This window comes from Notamacropus eugenii, chromosome 5 (assembly GCF_028372415.1).
Source record: "Notamacropus eugenii isolate mMacEug1 chromosome 5, mMacEug1.pri_v2, whole genome shotgun sequence".
Classification (NCBI taxonomy): Eukaryota; Metazoa; Chordata; class Mammalia; order Diprotodontia; family Macropodidae; genus Notamacropus; species Notamacropus eugenii.
In genome coordinates this window covers 229,330,070-229,350,982 of record NC_092876.1, presented here as the reverse complement: position 1 = coordinate 229,350,982, position 20,913 = coordinate 229,330,070, and the positions used below count along the sequence as shown (strand labels likewise).

The window sequence follows — 20,913 nt, the reverse complement described above, 5'->3', positions numbered from 1 at the left end:
GAAGGACTTAGGATGAAAAATGTTATCATTCTCCATAGAAAGAACTGATGGTGTCTGAATACAGTTTGAAGCACACTTTTTAAAATTTATTTTTCTTGAGGTTTTTTTTTGGGGTCTGTTTTCTGTCACATCATGACTGTTAATGAAAATGTTTTGCATGACTACACTTGTATAACCTATATCGAATTGCTTGCCTTCCCAGTGGGGGGGGGGGCGGGGTTGGAGGGTGGGGAGGGAGAAAGAGAGAGAATTTGGAACTCAGAGTTTTGAAAACAAATGTTAAAAACTGATTTTCCATGTACCTGGGGGAAAAATAACATACTAAATAAACCTAAGAAAAAAAGACCAAACACTTGTAAAATTTTACCTTCTACTTAGAGCTTCAACAAAATACATTTGTAGATTATACAGAATTACTTATATTAATCCATAAGCAAAAAATTATTTGTTTAAAGTCAGTTAAAATAAAGTCTATAATTGGAATCTATTTCAGAATGAGAAATTCCATTCAAATTAATCGTAAGAGATTTTTCTGACATTATCTTTTCCCATTTCCTAATACAATAAATAAATGTATAAGAAAGATTAGTTGAATCCATTTAACTGTACTGCTTAAGAATTATTTCTCCCTTTCCCCTGAGAAGAACGCCTGATTCTTTGGTTCTAGCAGTTTTATTTCAAACCTCTTGATATATAGCACGGTTTCTTAAAATATTTATAATTGGAAGATGTTTTGAGCTTGACACATACATATAAATGAGTCCAAATAATTTTAAAAATAAAATGTACTTTTGAATAGTATTAGCATGAGAAGATAAAAGAACAAGATTTCATTTGTCAGTTTCCTTTTCCTTATATTTGCGTTCTCACTGAGGTGAGTCTGTAAATTTAAATCTTAGATAACTATAACACAACTAGGAACTTTTCTGAAGCAACATCAAGTAGCAAATGATATGGTAATTTATCATACCAACTATAGGGCAGCCCAAAATAAAGTACTAATGATTATGAACTTGATTTGTTTCAAGTTGTATTGTGGTGATTGCTGTTACCCTGACAACTAAAGAGGTATGACCAGTCAAAGAATTTGTGTGAGAGCAGTTTTGAAGATTTTAGATTGCTTAGCTTTCTGTCATTTTTTGAAAAGTATTTACTGTCTTTCAGTCTTGTTAGATCACCTGGATGTGTATGATCCTTTCATAGTCTTGTACTAATATTTGTTTTGGTAATCTCTTTTTTTTCCTCTTCTTTTCCCACAAACTGCCAATTTATGTTTCGCAAGGCATATACAGACATATACATTTATATTCATATATCTGTCTCACCTATGTTTAATTTATTTCCCTGTGAAAGACTTTTAAGTGGATTACAGATGTCATAAAGAGTATCATTTAGCACTCAGAAGCAAAAGCATTTATACTGTAGAAGAGTTATCCAAAAGCCAAACATTGAAAAAAGTCAATGTGTGTGTGTGTATCTTGAGCTTTTTTTTCTCTCGGTTGGTTCTTACATTGAGACATATCTGGGCATGTTGTTTGCTTTCGTGTTTATAGATTTGTTGTTACAGTTTTGGTTAAGGTATCTAGGGAGATCTGAGGTTAGAGGAGGAGTATGTGGATAATACATTCATTGCTGGATTAAAAACCAAATTTAAAAAAACAACACTAAGTCAGTTGCAATCAAGAAGGCAAGAAAATACAAGTGAACTAGCCAGAGAATTGCTTGTTGTGATATCTTTGTAGTTGATCTTTGTAAGCAGTTTGTCTGAAGTCGATGTTCTTGTACACAGAAAGCTGTCTTCTGAGTGTCTATGCAGGGTGTTCTGGTGGATGTGAATGTGTTGGTAGTGAGGCTATCTGTCCATAAGTGTATCATCATTAAAATATTAGTGATAAGTATTGTTGGTTATTTTTCAAATTTATAAATAAGAAGACCTTAAACAAATAAAATGATTGTCATTTGTTCCTTTTTCTTTCAGATTTTGGTGTTAGCGCTTTTTTGGCAACAGGAGGTGATGTTACCCGCAATAAAGTAAGGAAAACATTTGTTGGAACCCCTTGTTGGATGGCACCTGAAGTCATGGAACAGGTAAAAAGGTTATATAACTATTGATCGAGTATAGTGAACTTAAATCATATAGATACAAGTCCTGAATAAATAATATTGGATGCATACTATATAACATGATTGCAATATGTGATATTAAAGTATATTTTCTTCTTGCAACAATAGGTGAGAGGCTATGACTTCAAGGCTGATATGTGGAGTTTTGGGATAACGGCCATTGAATTGGCGACAGGAGCTGCACCTTATCACAAATATCCTCCTATGAAAGTAATTACTATTGAAAATTATATATCTGATCTTAAATTTGGTTCCAAGGAATCTGCAGTTCTTTCCAATCAACTTTGATGTTTTGTGGTTGACATTGTCTGAATAAAGTTACTATGAGTGACAAAATCTATTGTATCTGCAAGTATTGAAGCTTTTATATATATTTTTTAAAATTAACTTAATCGTTTTCAGTTTTCTACAATCACTTCCATGAGTCTTAGATTTTTCTCTCCCTTCCTTCCCCCTCCTGCCTCAAGATGGCATGTAGTCTTATATGGGTTCTACACCTACATTCTTATTAAACACATTTTCACATTAGTCATGTTGAATAGAAGAATTAAAATGAGCAACCATGAGAAAACCCAAACAAAACAAAACATAATGGAAGAGGAAATATTCTGCTTCATTCCATAGTTCTTTTTCTGGATGTGGAAGGCATTTTGCTTCAAGAGTCCACTGGAAATTCTTTAGGTCCTTGCATTGCTGTGAAGAGCTAAGTCTACCAGAAAAATTCCTCACACACTGTGGTTGTTGCTGTGTACCGAGCTCTCCTGATTCTGCTCCTTTCACACAGCATCAGATCATATAAATCTTTCTAGGCCTCTCTGAAGTCTTCCTGTTCATCATTTCTTATAGCGCAGTAATATTCTATTATATCCATATACGACAATTTATTGAGCCATTCTCCAATTGATGGGCAGGCATCCCTTTGGTTATTGAAGCTTTATATTCTGAGGCTGTGGAGTTAACTAAAAGTATTCATTCAGGTTCATTGTGGTTGGTAGGTAACAAATACTGACATTATTCCTTTTGAAAGTCACGTACTGGTAAAGTGCAGAGAGAGTGCAAGGCCTAGAGTCAGGAATACCTGATTTCAAGTGCAGCCTCAAGACACTTATTACCTGTGTGGTCCTAGGAAGTTCATTTAACCTCTCCTTGCCTCAGTTTCCTCATATGTAAATGGGAGCAAAAATAGCACATATCTCCCATGATTATTGTCAGGATCAAATGAAATAATATTTGTAAAGTGTTTATTAACAGTGCTTGGCACATAGTAGGAACACTGTAGATATTGGCTATTATTAAATCAGCTTTGAGGCTGAGTTCCCCAGACTTTCAGTCCTCTTAAATTTATTATTGCCCTGTAAAATTCTCACACACACCCCCTACCAAGTATAGACTGTATAGGTGATTTATCTGGGGTAGTTAAACCTCCTTAAGTAATAGTAAGTGTGTTTTAAATGACTTTCACCATATCCTTAGAAAAATTATCTGATTGGAGATTTGTGTGAGGGGGAAATGTTGTCCAAATCTTCCTCCTTTCAGTATCTGTATGCTACCCCCATCTAGAATGACATGGAATCAGAAGTGATAGACTGGCTGTTGTTTTAAGTATTCTTCTTCTCTAAAATTGATATTTTTATAATGGATAAATAATGTTGAATTTTCAAAATATTTGCCAGCTTATTGATAAAATAGACATGTTTTATTTTATGTAATAGATTTCATAATATGAATTAGTAATGTTAAAAAAGGCTATAAAGCATATATGCACATTTGTAAAAGAAAATAGAAATTCTTAATATATGTAGGAAAATAATACAATTTTGAGGAAAGTTTTCACATCAGAATTTTCTTTCTTGGTACCATGTATAAAATCCAAAAGACTTTTTTCTGTTAAAATTGCCTTCCTTTCAGGAAGGAAAGTACTAAAATTTTCCTTTTGTTTGTTTCTGATACAGGTGTTAATGTTGACATTGCAAAATGATCCTCCCACTTTAGAAACTGGAGTAGAAGACAAAGAAATGATGAAAAAATATGGCAAGTCCTTTAGAAAATTGCTTTCATTATGCCTTCAGAAAGATCCTTCTAAAAGGTATGTCATATCTACAAAGTCAAACTGATTACTTTGCCAGAACTATAGTGTTGTAGAATGTTAGAGCTGAAACAGATCTTGAGAGATCATTTACTCTAATCACTATTTATTGATGAGGAAAGAAATGACACCCAGAAAAAGCTACATATCATGCTCATCCACACACTTTCCCGTAAAAGTTGTACATATATACACTCAGGCACACATGCGCACACACACAGTGATTTAAGTTATTATTATTTTTATTATTATTTATGGGAAAGGGTTGTGAGAGATGGGGATGATCCCTGATCCTAGGGAAGTCAGATTAATTTCTTGGGTTCCAAATGTCCTTCTTGCCAAGGGTAATTGCACAGGGAGGAGAAAGATAGGGTTTGGAGAGTACCTGTCCCTCATTTACAGATGAATTCAGTAGGTAAAAGCAGCAAGATCTTACAGCATGGGGTCTTGTTGCCATTACCAGTATTTAATGTAGGCATGAGGAGACTCTTTTCATGAAGCGAAAAAAGAAATCAAAGGAAATTTTCAGTAATGCAGTTAAAAGCTCTTTTGACATCTTGAACAGGGTAGGTCGGGCTGACCTATTATTTGAGTATCTTGCCAACTGTAGTCTAAACCATTCGTGGCTATTGAATTTTGTATGAGTTGCTTTTTCTATACAGAACAAACTGTTTGTACCACTTATGAGATTATCAGGAAAGACGATTAAGGAGATTTACACTAAAAAGATTAATCATATGAGCAGAAGAAACAAATGGTATTCAATTAGCTGTAATGCTTCCCACTTATTCTTGGGTTATTGCTGGGAATATGTGCTCTCATAGTCAGTTTTTTTTCCCTTAAATTTTTGTCTGTGACTTTGACTCGGTAGCTATGATATATTCTAGTAATCATTATTATTTCATTAGGACTTTTGGTTATCTGAACTACTGATCTATGCACTACATATAGGCCTTTTTCATATTGGCTCCTAATAATAAATCCATTGCTGACCTTGATTAGTGTGTGCAGTATTCGGAATGACATAGTAAACTTACAGAAGTAGATGGGATCTTGAAAAATTGATCTAGTCTACCCCTCTCAGAGAGCAGAGTACTTAGAACCATAAGATTTAGAGCAGAAAAAAATGTTAGAGGTCTTATATTCTAACACCTTCATTTTCAAGTTTGGAAGAAGGTGAGCCCAGGAAGAGAGCGGCTATGGTTGAGGTGGGATTTGAACTCTGGTCTTCAGACTGTCAGTCCAACACTTTTTTCTATTATAGAAATCATACTAGACAATTTAGTATGTATAGTTTAAAATTTATCGCAAAGTATATTTTTCTTCCTTCACTTTTCTGTGTTTTAAAACATCTTTAGGAATTTTTCTCTTAGCCAAATTTTATGTGCAACAAGTCAAGTCTTTTTCCTCTATAGAAAATACTTTCATATTCTTGACTATTAAGTCATCATTTTCTAGAGTCAACAATTCCATGTCTTTCAATCATGTTTCATAGATCCTATTCTCCAGCCCTTTGAATTTCATTTCTCCCTCCCAAATCTGGAACTGTCCCTTGGAGATAATACTTTAATAAGCCTCTGACAGTATTCTTTATAATGCAATTGTTACTTTGCCATTACCAGGTAATGCATTTATAGTTTTTGCATCTTGCCATTTTTCTTGTATTTGTATCTTATTTTTGGTTTCTTATTATTATATTGCTGTGACCTTTTAAATTTCATTCCATTTATTTGTCACCAAGCTCATAGTTGGTGAAAGTGACTTTAAATTCTAATAGAGCCATTTCTCATCTCTTCTTTTTATTCTAGTTTGTAAAGTAAATACTATGCCATTCATTTCAATCATTGCAACTATTAATGAAAATGCTGAGTAGAAATGACTTGGCAGGCAGAAACAGAACTAAAATTGCCCCTGTCTCTAATTCCCCATCCCTTCCATCAACAATGCGCCTTGAACTAGTTATGAAATCCACCCGACATGTAAAAATTAGTGTGTGAAATCACACATTTATAAAATAGTCAATTAATAAGCATTTATGAAGCATTTACTATGTGCCTTATGTCTTGCCCTGACATAGGTGATATAGCTGAGAAAATATACAGCCATTCCTTTAAAAAAAGAATCAGTGCCAGTCTTATGGTGGAAGACGGAAGAGGACTCAAAAAGTTTCTTTTAAAAATAGGGAATCGGAATTTGCATCAGTGAAATATGAGAAATAAAGAATTCTTAAACATTCTTTTAGGAGGATAAAGAAGTGACTTTTGCTTAAGCAGATTACACAAGATAAAGGTTTTTATACTAGAACTTTTCAAACACCAGACCAGGGCTGCAGAACCTTTGTATCATGCAGCCCTGTGGTCAGTGATTGGGAAGCCTAAGAATATCTCCTTCCCAGAATAATGTTTTCTAAATGCATAAAATAAAACCCATAATATTACAAAGGAAACCAATTATTGTTAAATTATAGTTATTCAGATATATATTTTTATAAGCTTTTCAGACTCCATATTAAGAACCTTTGCTCTAGACTGTGTTTCTTTCCCCTGCTTTAAGCCTGTGGATGATTTATGAACACGACTGTAGAGGATCCTTTGGGGTAGACTTCTGGCTTGCTGCTTTGGCTTTTGTATGTCCCATGAGATAAGAAAGATTTTTACATTTTTAAATACTGTTTTATTTGATTTAAAAATGTAAAAAACAATGTTATTCATAAGCAGTCCCCTGGTCTGTTGTTTGCCCACAAGTACTGCATGTAAGAGAAAAGAGCTATTAATCTTCTGATGAAAAGTGAAAACTTGTAGATTGCTGCATGGCTTTCAAGAGCTTCACAATGAATCATCCCTCAGAACATGGACCTTTAGGTTCAGATTGTTCCTGTATTTATATTGTGTTTCATTGCAATAGAAAATCGCTGGTAACCGTGAAGGGAGGGAACATAATTGCAATATTCTCTATCTCTGTCAGCCAAAAGGTTTGAATCATACAGTGTTCTCATTCTGCACTGTACTTACATAAGTACTGTAACACTGATGTTTCCTATACTTCATTCTAAAAGTCATATACAGATATCCTCTTAATACATTCTTAAAGATATTCTCCTTTACTTCCTTTTCTTTCTTTTCTTTTTTTACCTATTCTCCCCAAGGCTTTGTGGTACAATGGAAAGGGTGTTGGACTTGTTGATGGAGGGCCTGGGTTCAGATCCTGGGTCTATTCCCTACTCTGTTGGGACAAGTTACTTAATTACTCCAGGCCTCAGTTTCCTTATCTGTGAAATAAGGGAAGTTGATGAGATGACCTTTAATCTCCTTTCATGCTCTAAAACCTATGAACCTATGGTACCTACCAGTCAGTTCTAAATTTATTTTTTATTATCTTCTGCTGTTGGGGAAAAATATTGACTCCTCCTCCAAACCTTTAATCTATTAACTCAGTTTTAGGGAGAAAGTGGCCTCTGTCATTTCCTGTTTCATTGCACTCTGCACCTTTGGTAAAGCAGTACCTATTGCTTAAATTTGTTATTTAAAAAAGTGAATACTACTGTAATCTGTTGACGCTTTCCTTAGGTCATAATGGTTTGGGATGGGGGTTCATTTTTTGATGGGCAGCAAAGTATTTTGAGAAATGAGAAGCTTTTTCCTCCCTTTTTTGTCTCTTCCTGCTTTGCTTTTGGACCTGCTTTCCTTGTTGCCACAGAGCCTTGCCCTGAGATAAACCTCATTAGTCTGGTATTGTGAAGAAAGCACATTGTCGTGGAGCAGGAGAGCAACAAGAGCTTTATTTTCCCACTTTTGTGTCTCATTTGTGTATCCACTGCCCCTCTTCCTCACTCCAGTTATCTCACTCCCAATCTTGTATTTAGTGAATCCTTACAGTTTTTACAAGGTCATTAATGCAGACTTGAAACTGTACCCTTGACTTTGTAATATTAGAAATAGTGATAACTTGTCCAAATTGAGACCTATCAAATATTTTAGCATCACCTTATTTTTAAATCTTACGTCATTTTTAAAATAGGATGGTCATTTTCTTTTCTTTTAGACAGCTCTCAATTTCTTTTCAGGTTTTGAAACAAAAAGGGCATCTAGGTGGCCCAGTGGGTAGAGCACTGAACTTGGACTCAGGAAGATCTACTTCAGAAACTTTTACTAGCTATGTGACCCTCTGCAAGTCATTTAACCATTGCTTACCTTAGGTTCCTCGTTTGTAAAATGGGGTAACAATGGTATCCATCTTCTAGGGTTGTTGTGAGCATGGAATGAGGTATATGTAAAATCTAAAAGTACTCTATAAATGCTAGTTATTATTATTGTCATCTAGTCAAATATATCTTTAGGTTTCACGTAGCAAATTTTATGGATAGCTTGCTTCGTACCCTTGCCTTTTCTTAATTTGCATATAAAGATATTGGAAAACTTAAACTTCCCTCACATCCCAGTCTATGAATCTCTCCATTTCCCTAATGCTTTGACTTGGCTTTGTGAGTTAAAACAACACCAACACCCCTTAACAAAACCTCCCTAAATTAAATCATTTGCTAATACCACTTCTACTACTTTTAAGTTCCTTATTTCTGTTTACACATGTATAAATTTCATGTATTTAAAATGGAAATATGTAATAAATCCTTGACTCAATCCCCCACATATCTTCCTGCCTTGTCCCTGGAACATTGGTCTACTTGTATTTCACTTCCTTAGTAACTAAATTTTTTGGGGGGGAGAAATGAATGAAGTATAGCAATCCAGAGTTCTGAGTTCATATGGAACTCCCAGTATGGCATCTTCCACCTCTGATGCAGATAGGCAGTTCTTCTGTGACTTAATAGTGTTCCTGGGAGCAATGAGAGGTTGAGTGATCTGCTCATGGCCAAGCTGCTGAATCAGAGGCACAACTTAGAGGCAGGTCTTCTTGACTTCCAGCCCCCTCTATTTCCTGCATCATGCATGCTAGTTTCATATAATGGGTGCCGTCATCTGCTCTCTCTTTTCAAGTTGATCTGACTACTCCTCCACTTGCAATCTGGAGATGAGAGTCTAGATAAGCATTGTCTAAAGTGACCTCGTAACTGACTGGTTTTAACTGTTATGATCTGTTGTTTCCTCTCGAAGTTGCTGTTCCTTTCTTGTCTGTATTCATTGGGGAAAGAAAAATAAATCAAGAAGTGATCGCCTTAGAGGAAATAACAATGTTCTTAGATAAAAACTCTGAGAACATAGAACTCTTAGCCATTTGATACATTTGGGGCAGAAATGCTTTTGGCCTTGCTAATTCAGTTCTCCAACTCCTTACCCCCAATTCAGTAGACATTTTACCTTGTATACAACATTCATTGCAGGAAGCACCAGAGAATATAAACCGTTTGAGTAAGGCACAGATCTTTACCTCAGAGCTTACAAGCCAGCAGGAAGACAAGACAGAAGAACAAGATACCTCCTGTGCAGACTGTGCATGACTGTTTCATATGCTTCCAGATGACCCTTGGGAACATCTTAGGAGTGCTTCCTAGTCTGACGGGTCTTCTTAGGGTCAGGGGACTTGAGCACATGCAAGGAGAGCAGGATCATGCCACATACAGTTGTGTTCTTGCATTATTGATACAGAAAAGAATTTAGCTAGCAGTCTTGTCATGCTTTAAACATGGAAGCTGCCGTGGGCAGTAAGAATCAAAGATAATCAATTGATTTTTTTGCCCCACATATTTAACTTCTCAGATCTAAAATAGCATCATTTGGACAGAACTACACTATTCCTGCTATTTTATATGGGCCCATTTTACAATTTAGCAGCCAGTTTGGCTGTTCCTAATGTAGTCTTTTAAAGAATGCTCCAGAATTTGAATTATTTCATTCAGGCACTATATATATTGAGTGGTCATTGTTTCATCTCTGATTTATTATTGATCTTTCAGGCCCACAGCAGCAGAACTTTTAAAATGCAAATTCTTCCAGAAAGCCAAGGTAAACTGCTTCATAACCCTCACAAGTCAACCTGCTCTTTTGAGATGATGTTGAATTTCTGTGCATCTTAGTTGATTTTAACTGGCGGAATGTTTGTTTTGCAGAATAGAGAATATCTGATTGAAAAGCTGCTTACAAGGACACCAGATATAGCACAGAGAGCCAAAAAGGTAAGGTCCTTCAGGTGGGAGTTTGTTCCATTGAAAAACTTAATTTGCTATGAAAGTGAGGAAACCACTATCTCATGCAAAATTGGATCAAATAAAGATGAATTTTCTGGTTGATGATTTAGCAAAAACCCTCCTCCTTTATGTTTACAATTGTGTTCATTTTGCTGTTTGACTGTGTTTTCACATTGTAATGTCTAAAACTCAGCAGTTTTCCCTTTTTAGTAAAAGGGAAAAAGAAGATTGTGGAAAAGGAGGCAGAAACTATTGAATAAAATGAGGTTTTAGGATTTCAGATATCCCTGAACCCCATTAGCATTGATCATAATTCAGTATTAAAGGGCAAAATCAGGCAGAGTTTCTGATGTAGTCTTAGGTGACAAAAATAAAATTGGTTGGTTGGTTTGAATGAGTTCTGGGCTTTGGGTATTTGCTCATCAAAGATCTGGAGACTCTTTGTTGTTAGACCATCTTTTTATTGATTTGGGCTGATGAGAGGAATTAAAGTAGTTTTTACCCTGGGCCGTGGTTTTTTAAAGTGGCTTGGCAAGGTTTGTCTATTACAGATTTTGTGCTAGTATATTTGGAGATTTTATTTCATGTTTGGCATACAGTCATAGAGAGATCATTTATTTTAAAATTAGAGTAGGTATTTTTAAAAAATGCTTATTTTCTATACTTATTTTGCTTTTTATGAGATTCAGGAAAGTTGGGCTTGGGGTTATTTTATTTTCTATTTTAGTAGCATGGTAGAAAATGATCTTTTAAAGACACTCTAGAATTAAGTTATTTCAGTAAGGCAGTGTATTTATTAGGTATCTTAATAAGAAGGGAGAAAGTTAGCTTTCTGAACCTCAAAGTTCTGAACTATGAATAAGATTGTCAGAAAATTAAAAAAAAGAAACAGTTTCCAGTTATTGTCTGTTGGAGTTATCATCATCAAACATTAACCTCTTAACACTGCATTTTATTGAAGTTTTATGTAACATGACTGAATTTAGCTGATGACTTCAAATTCAGATTTTAAAGCTTTTCTAAAAGAGACTTCGAGAGCTAATCTGTTAGGACTTTGTTACATAATTGTTGCTGAATTTCTATCCTGTGAGTTCCTCACACTGATAAAATCATAGATCTGAACTGGGTTGAAAAGAAAAAAAAAGTTTGATTAGAGAGGCATTTAAGGAACAACCTTTATGGAACTGAGAAGCAGATAATTAAAAATCTTTAAAGATCTAAATGGATATAGAATATCCATAAAGTAAACTTATCAATAAGTATAAATTGCCTCAATCCATCTCCTTTTTTTTTTGAGAGGGGAAGACAAGGCAATTGGGGTTAAGTGATTTGCTCAAGGTCACGTGTCAAGTGTCTGAGGTCAGATTTGAATTTAGGTCCTCTGGAGTCCAGGGCCAGTGCTTTATTTCACTCTGCCACCTAACTGCTCCAGTCCAGGTACTTTTTTTCTTTCCTTACCCTCATTCATGGAAATATTCTAATAGTAAATAATAATAATAACATGGTTTAACATGAATTTGATACATGAATTTTATTTGTCCTGGGGAGTGATTGGTTGTTTCCAAGTTCTCTGTCAAGTGTGAATTTTTAAAATGTGTATTAAATAGCCTCTTTGGTTAAGAGAGCATTGTGTTTGAGGGTGATAAGAGGAAGTATAAGGACATTTCCCCCTTCTCACAAAAATAAGTTTATTTTGAAAATCACTAACCTATTCTGTTCAAATTTAGAACTACATATCATTATGAAGTACCTCAAGCATCAGCTTGTATTCCCAAGACAAAATTTTAGATAATGATCTTAAGGAAGTGTAGTGTGTTTTATCTTTATGTCCTTGTATTTTTTGTTTGTTTTCCTTGAAGATATACAAGGAGAAATATTGGCTACCCTCTTTCTTACTGGTGTAGGTGGTATGGGAAGAAGGTGGAGGAATTCATTATAATTTTGAAGTGAAGTAGTGCTTAACTATTTGTGAGCAAAATAAACGTTTTGTGGACATAATAATTTTAAGGAAATTATTGATTAGATGGTGTGGTATTATATTTGTTGGTTAAATAGATGAATAAAATTGAATACCCAAAAACCTCTGCTGCCTTTTATTTTTATGTTATATTCAGTGACTAATTTTTTTCCTAAGGTAATTTCCCCCCTGATAATTTAGAGTTGTGGGGGTGTATTTCCTTACCTATGTTGTTTGTTGAGTCATTTTTGTATTTTTTTAACGAACATATAATTATCTCCTGGGTGACATGAAAAGTTGCACTGGAAAATTCCACATTCCTCAAAATGAAGAGGTAATAACAGATTTTGTTAATTTCAGTCATTTTACATTAATATTTCCCAAGGAAATATTATTTATTGATCAATATAAAATGAAGTTAGTGTTAACATAATTTTTTTCTAATATCTCATTGAAGCATGTAGGATTTTTAATCACGGGTATTTTGTAATAGCTTTTTAACTAGAGTGGCAAAACCATTCAGCTGAATGTTTTTCATATAATCAATTGACAAGTATAATATATATAATGAGAAATGCACATTTATAGGATATTTTGTTAAGCTTATTAATAGAATGTTTGGATATAATTTAATCTAACTCTCCTATTTTAGAAAGAGATAAAATGAGGTTTAGATGTAGTTTTTCAACCAAATCCTCTGTCATTTAATTGCTGCTTCATTGTGTCATTAGGCAGGTCATTGACCCTTCTGGCCTTAGTTTTCTGATCTGTAAAATGAATGAATTGGACTGGATAACCTTCAAGGTCACTTTAACTCTAATATTTTGTGATTCCAAGATTTTAGAACTACCACTTATATCTTGTGCTTATTTTCTCATCTCTCAAAATGAAAGATGAGAGCCACAGTGATCATAAAATCACATACCCTTATGCTAGGAAGAGGCCTTGGAAATGATATAGTCCAACCCATACTTAAGCAAGAATGTATAATCATAATAATGTCATTATATATATGTGTGTGTGTATGTGTGTGTGTATATATATATATATATATATATATATATATATATGTAATGCTTTGGCTATTTTATCTCATTTGATTGCTACAAAAACCCTGTGAGATAAGCTCTCTTTTGACAGTTGAGGAAATTAAAGGTCAGAGCAGTTAAATGATTTACCTCTGCTTCACAGCTAGTAAGTCCTGAGGCAGGATGTAGGTCCAGATCTTTCCGATTTCAAGTCCTCTTTTTCATCTGCTACTGCTCCTCTAATGTCTGCTGCCTTTTTTATTCAGCGGGTCATCACCTCTACTTAAACATTATGATTAAGAATTCACTGTCACTTGCTTTGTTATCTGTTTCATTTTTAATAGCTCCTGATGTCCTGGCATGAGGTAGATGTTAATCTTGGGTCTCTGAACTTATAAGTAAATACACACACACACACAACACACACACACGCACAAAACAGTATTTCAGTATATTTGGTTTCCTTTGTAATCTTATGCATTTTATTTTATGCATTTAAAAACATCATTCTGAGAAAGCTTCCTTCGACTCCCAGAGGAGGTGGGGAGGGAGGGGAATCCATGACAGAGAAAAAACACTTAGCATTCCTGGGGTAGTAGATAGAGAGTTGATTGTAGAGTCAGGAAGAGGTGGGTTTAGGTTCCTTCTCTGGTTCTTACTGGCTGTTTGGTCATGGGCAGGTCTCTTTATTTTTCAGTGCCATCTCTCTTAAGACTCATATTTAAAGATGAGTTGCTGATTTATAAGGAATTTCCACATCAAGAATTCTTCACATTGTTGAAATTATTAGACTATATCTAACTTCAGTCTCCATCTTCCTCCACAGTCCCCAAAATAAACAAAACAGAAACCTCGACCTCAAAAACAAATTATCAGGAAATTTTACTTTTATTATCTGGGAGCTAATATTCTTCTTCTTCCTGACAGCCTTTCACTTGTTTTAAGAAAACTGTCTTGTCTCACTTTATTCTTCTATTGACCCAAACAAGAGTCCCTTCCTTGATTCCATCACTTATCATGTGTTAAAGTTTCTAGTCCTCTCACCATCTTGGCTTCCCTATTCAGGAATAATTCCAGCTTTTCAAAGCTCTTTCTAAAGAGAATGTAGCTCTAGTTTGACAGTCTCCTAAAATGGGGCACTTCAGATGTATATGCAAGAGGCATACAAATGTATGTATGGTATATGTATTGTATGTAGATAGAGATATGTGAAGATAAAAATCACACAGTGCCAGAAAAAAAAAAGTGAGAAAGAAGAACTTAAGTACAAAGACTATGTACTTTGTCATTTTTTTACAATGATTTTTTTAGTCATTATCTTCTCTTATTTTCAACTTCTAAGTCATGAAAGCCTTGCTCCTTTTTAGAATATACAGTATTTCATAAGATCATAGGATAATTGATTTAGACCTGGAAGTCAGTCTTCAAGACCTTCTAGTTTAAATTCCTTATTTTGTAAATGAGAAAACTGAATTTGTAAAAAATTTGTTAAAGGCTACATTACTTGCCCAAGGTTAGATAGCTTTCTTAAATTCATTATTCTGCTTCTAATTTGTGTCCTCTAACCTCCGTCCCTCTATAGTTTTCATCTGTATTCCAGGGATATTCTTTCTTTATCAGGTTCTCTTCTGCCTTTTATAGTGAAATCATGTGACATTACTGTTTCTACCTCGAGTTGTTTCTCATCTCTTATTCAGGCTCTGCTTTCTTCAGTTGAATAACACAGTATGTTCCAGTGTTTTATAATATGATTTTTAAAAGAGTATTAGTTTGCAATGCAAGCAAAAGCAAATTTTGTTTTCAGCATATTCATCTAAGAAGATCATTTGCTGAGACCAGTGTCTAGGCAATAGGAGTTTTCTAGAGAATGTGATGTGAAATCTTCATGGTAGTGTCTTTAGTGTCTTTCTAGGACATGCCTTTACTGTCTTCATTACTATTTGAGAACTCTCTCAAAGTTTTCAGCATGATCCTGCAATCTTTCTCAAATACATAAGGGAAAAACCTGTTTGTAAATTCAGTTTTAGAAGAAATGACTTTTCTATGAATACCTGAAATTGTTAAAAATTCCTTTTGTCTTCCAGCTTACTTAAGAAAGATTACGGGGAAAAATGAAAATGTCCAGGTTCATGTATCTAGGATTTTGATTTTATTGTTACTTGATTCCAAAAACATGAAAGTATGAGTTAAATCATTTTCTCTTTGACTAGGGAATTCATTCTAGCTCTGTATACACCATCTTTTCAGGATTTGTTTAAAAACATATGTGAAAGGTTTTGGTGATGATTTTGAAAATATTTTTAGAGTCTGATATTTTTTTTTTTACACTGACCTAGCATAGGTTGTTGTTTTTAAAGGCTATATAATATTCAGTAGGTGACTAGTGGTAGTATAGTACTGGCCTTGGGGTACTTGTCTCAGAGTAAGTGTTGTAATAAATGAGTTCTGTAAACTGTAAGGCACCAGATATGTATAAATTGTTGTTCTTAAACAAACTTCTGATTTCTTTGATATAGGGAATAAGAAAACTCCCTCTAATCGGTCAGATTGGATACTATTCTGTGGTTTAAGTCTTAGAACTAGCTTGCAGTGCTGAGAGATTAAATGATTTGCCTGAATTCCACACAGCTGGTGTGTGTGTCACAGGTGGAACATGAACCCAGGTTTTCTCCACTGTGAGAGCAGTTCTCCATCAATTATGCCCCCTTCTCTAATTTTATAATATTGATAAATAATAACAATAAAAGCAAAAAGATGATACCTCTATGTGTTTTGCACATTTTGGGGAGTGGGGTGGAGAATTGCAAAGGGGCAGTTTTTGAATGATTGTGTGACTGCTCATATGATGAATGTGTGTGTCAGTATATGCACATTTCTTAAAGTAGGCTGTTTTTGAAAGTTTGAAAGTTAGCTCTATATACCTGAGTTCACTCCAATGTGAGGTAATCTCAAACTTTGTGTCTTTGTCATTTTGACTGGAAATGGACACACATCAACTTGTGTGCCAAAATCTTGTATTGGTGCTTCAAGCAGTCCTTTAGGATTCCTGTGAGCAAGGCTGAGGTTCATCAGGCTAAGACTGAGAGCAACTGTGCTATGCCTATTCAGTGACCACTAGGAAAGTACTTTCATCACTCTGTTCAGTAAATTAAGTTAACATTTACTTTGTAGTGTGCCATTTGTAATTTTGTAGTGTCTTAGGTGCTTATATAGTGACCGTGGTGACATAGGAAAAGTCAGTAGCTTGGTCTTCTGGTGTTGTTGGCTTTCTTAAATTCTTCATCTTAAAACTCCTTAACATCATGCCCCTCTCCTCCTTTCCAACAGCCTCTGGTAATGAGGGTGTTGATGATAATAACAATTTCATACTATTCCCTCAACTTGACAGTTCACCCTCTGCCTCTGTATATTTGTATGGGCCGTTTTGCAGGCCTGGAATTTACTCCCTCCTCACGTTCTCCTTTCAAAGTCCTTGTCTTCCTTGAAGCTTTAATTAAGGTACATGTTATCTTATGAAAGCCTCTCTGACACCCGCTTCACCCATTTTCTCTTCCCTTTTCTCTCACTCATTTGGAATGGGGGGTGGGGGGAAGAAAAAGGAAATCCTTGTAACAAACATGCATAGTCAGGCAACACAAAATTCTGTGTTGGCCATGTCCAAAATGACGTCTCATCATTCTGTAGCCTGTGAGTCTGTCATTTCTCTGTTATTAGGTGGGTAACATTATTGGGGTTCTGGTCATTGCGTTGAGCAGGGCCCTTAATTCTTTCAAAGTTGTTCATTTTCACAGTGTGGCTGTTATTGTATTAATTGTTCTGAATCTGTACGCTTCACCTCAGTTCATATAAGGATTCCTAGGTTTCTCTAGGAAACCATGCCCTTCATTATTTATTACAGAATAGTAACATTCTATCACGTCCCATATTTCATAACTTGTTCATCTTTTCCCCAGTTGATGGTACTACTTAGTTTCTTGTTCTTTGCCACTGTTATTATTTCTCTTACTCTCTTTAATTTTCCACTTGCTTTGCATATTTGTGTTTATTTTATAGCCTTCCAGTAACATGTAAATTCCTAGTGAGCAGTGATATCTTTGTCTTTGTACCCCCAGTGTCTAGAACATGTAAACCTTGTGACATCATATATATATATATTGGCACTGTTGCCACTACTGCTTGCATCTCTGTGATACTCTTAGCATGAACCATTTTCTCTTTATGTGTGTCACATTACTCTCCTCAGCCTATAGGATCCAAGACGGTTAGGGACTGTTATCTGACCTTTGTATCTGCCCCGTACCTCATCCCGTTGGTATATCTGTTTATGATGTGACCTTTGTTATCTATCCATTTGGAGCATATTATGGTGTGTGCTCTGCAGTGTTGGTCTAAGCCTAATTTATTTCTCCTAACTTTTCCAGTTTCTTCAGCAGTTTTTCCCTGCTTGTTGAATCTTTCTCCCAGGTTTGGGGCTTCAGCAACGCTGTGCTCTCATGTTTGCTTCTGGGTTTCACATACCTAATCCATTCCACTGATTAACCTTTCTTTTCTTTAACCAGTTCCAAATTGTTTTGATGATTACCAGTTGGTAACTTTGAGATCTCCATCCCCTTTCCTTTCTAATTCATTTCATTATTTCCTTTGAAATCATTGATCTTTTGCTTCTCCAGGTGAATTTTATTATTTTTTCTAGCTCTACAAAGTAACCCTTTGGGTTCTTTGATTGCTATCGTCATGGAAAAAGTAAATTAATTTAGATAGTAATCATTTTTATGGCAGACTGACTTAGTTGTGAGCAATTAATATCTCTTGGTCATTATAATTTCACAGCATTTTAATCATGATTGATTCATTGTTAGTGTTCTTTTCCTTTGCAATGTGGTAGTCAGAAGAAAATGTTCTGTCAGTATTTTCCATGATGCTGCCTGAAATAATTGTAAAAGTACTAGCATCTATCTTGCACTTCCCTCTCTGATCCCCCAGGAAAACAATGGTCCAAATTGTGTTTGTCTTTTTTTCCTGTTGACTGTATGACTCAGACGAGTATCTTGTCTTTCCTGTCCTTTAATTTACAACCTGTAAAGTAGGGATAATATTTATTCCTGTCAGTACTCGGGAGTGCTGTGAGCATTCGTTTTGGATCAGGCCATGGGGTGCTTATTGATTGGTTGCTAAAGGTCATAAAGATAGGTAGTAAATGGCAGCAATGGGACACATCATAAACCTTAGAACATTGTATACTTACATTGTCATTGTTGTCACCAGTGCTTGCATCTCTGTGATACACTTAGCATGAACCATTTTCTCTTCTTGTGTCATATCACCCTTCTAAGACCATAGGATTCATTAAGGTAAGGACTCTGTGTTATCTAACCTTTATATCTCCCTTTGTGTACCTAGCACGGTTTCACATACACAATGTGCTCATTAAGTTTATTGAATTGAAGATAAAGGTCTGGGATTCATAAGCCTATAGGGGAGTAGTTGAGGTTATGGGAGTGGATAAGATTCGCCAAGGGAAAGAATGGAAGCATATTGGGATTCCTTATATTCTTTACTTTCCTTTAAATCCCAATTAAAATCTCTTCTGGAAGCCTTTCCCAGCCCCTCTTAATTCTAGTGCCTTCCCTCTCTTATTTCCTATGTATCTTGAATATAGCTTGTTTGTACATATTTGTTGGATTGTTTTTTCTCAGATTAAATTTTGAACTCCTTGAGGGCACGGACTGTCTTTTGCCTCTTTTTATATCCCAGCAGTCATTTCACTCACTTTGCATCCCTGGTACTCGAGAAAAGAAGGGTAGGGAGAGAACACTGAGAGGAGTGGGAAGAGAAAGAGAGAGGCATTGAACTGTGAAGGCATTATTCAAAAGCTGTAGTCAAAGAAGCCAGTTCTTTTTCTCTAGACTTGAGCTGCTCACCTTCAAAGTGTATCTCATGTAAAGACTATATAGGACTTAAGTGGCAAATTTCTCCTGCTGATTTTGGTAGCCTTTTAGTGTTAGCCATAATCACCTGTCCTAAGTCTTCCACTATCTTCTTATTGTGGATAAAATTAGCTAGATGTCTGTGTACCATTTGCATTATTATTATTATTTTTAATGTGATGAGTTAGCACATACAGAACACTTATGTCGTTTTGGGGGGCGGGGTGCTGGGCAGGAAGAGTTACTGATGGAGCTTCATGTGCTGACCACTGGCCTGTGGTGTCAGGCCTGCTTGTGTTTATAGGAAGAATTTGCAGGCTTATAAGCAGATAACTATGTAATAACAGGTAATTTATCATTTTAACATGTGTCATCAGGCCCATTGGTTCCCCTTCCAAATTTGAAAAAAAGTAATACAGTCAAGTAAACTTCAGGTAACTGAAGTGAGCTGAAAGAAAATGTTCTGTCAGTATATTCCACGATGCCTGGAATAAATAATTGTAAAAATAGCAACATCTATCTGACTCTTGCCTCACTGACCCCTAAGTTGAACACATCTGAATTGTGGGGGTTTGTTTGTTTTTCTATTGACTTTATTATTCAGAGAAGTATCTTGACTTTTCTGTTCTTTAATTTTCAGCTTGTAGAATGGGGATAATATCTGTTCCTGCCATCTTTGGAGGGCTGTGAGCATTAATGGAATTTGATCTGCCCTGCCTAGACCAAAAGGTGCTAAGAATGATGCTATTGGTGATCCAAGAGAATAAGGTTGAATGCAGTTAGATTGGCTTTCCTAAGCTTTTTACTTCTCTTTGTGGAAGAGAAGAGGTTTCCTGTAACATTACTGCTTCCCATGTGACCTTCCTCAGGCCTGCCTCCAGCTCTAGGAGTTATGAGACAATGACCATATGATACCAGGTCGTTAATACATTAGATTCCCCAAGGACAGAAGGGCATAATTAGATTTCCAGACCATAGAAGTATGTGGTTGTGCCATGGTAGACTCTCATAAGTGTTATATTTGACTGACCTATGTCCCAGATGTCAGACATGTGTCCTGTGGTTCACATGCAGCAACCTGTAGTACTTTAGTGTCTGTTCAAACCAGATTAAAATGTTGCTGGGAAATATTTAACAAATAAAATTACAATGGAACATAGATAATGTTAATATGTGGTTTTCCAAGTCAACATTTGGCCCACAGGGATCCTTACAATATGGCTACTGGCTCCTGTCTCCATTTGAGTTTGACACTCACCACTGATAAATCATGTTTGCCTTCATACATTCATATGCTCTCTGTTTTTCTGGAACTCATTCTTTGTGTGTTGTAGCAGCCATGTAATTAATTAGCAGAAGCCTTATACCAAGAGCTTAATAGTATATCAGTCTTGGAGTTTGTTTGGGAGGCATGTGTGTTGGGGTAAGGAAAGCAAGGATATTAAGGAAAATGTTCCTTTTCTCTTTCCTGTTACCATCTTATTATATTTTCATGAGCATTAGTATTAGTGGAAAACAATTTCTTCTGTTTTTGCATGAAACATATAGCATAGTGGCAATAACCTTGAGTTAGGAGTCTGCACACCTGTTCTCCAGTCTTGGCTGTACATTTTAGGGGCTGGGTGACCTTTGGACCAAGTCACATAGCC

At 35.5% G+C, this 20,913-nt stretch overlaps 1 protein-coding gene across 9 annotated transcripts in view; it reads left to right on the top strand.

Annotated features, from left to right (window-relative positions):
- The window catches only part of STK39 (serine/threonine kinase 39), a 320,433-nt gene that overhangs the window by 143,402 nt on the left and 156,118 nt on the right, over positions 1 to 20,913 (top strand). For all 9 annotated transcript variants that reach the window (XM_072612215.1, XM_072612214.1, XM_072612213.1 and 6 more), the window contains 5 exons: positions 1,979 to 2,088; positions 2,233 to 2,334; positions 4,077 to 4,210; positions 10,122 to 10,170; positions 10,275 to 10,340. In XM_072612215.1, coding sequence (XP_072468316.1) covers positions 1,979 to 2,088; positions 2,233 to 2,334; positions 4,077 to 4,210; positions 10,122 to 10,170; positions 10,275 to 10,340 — 461 coding nt within the window. The remainder of the gene's footprint in view (positions 1 to 1,978; positions 2,089 to 2,232; positions 2,335 to 4,076; positions 4,211 to 10,121; positions 10,171 to 10,274; positions 10,341 to 20,913) is intronic.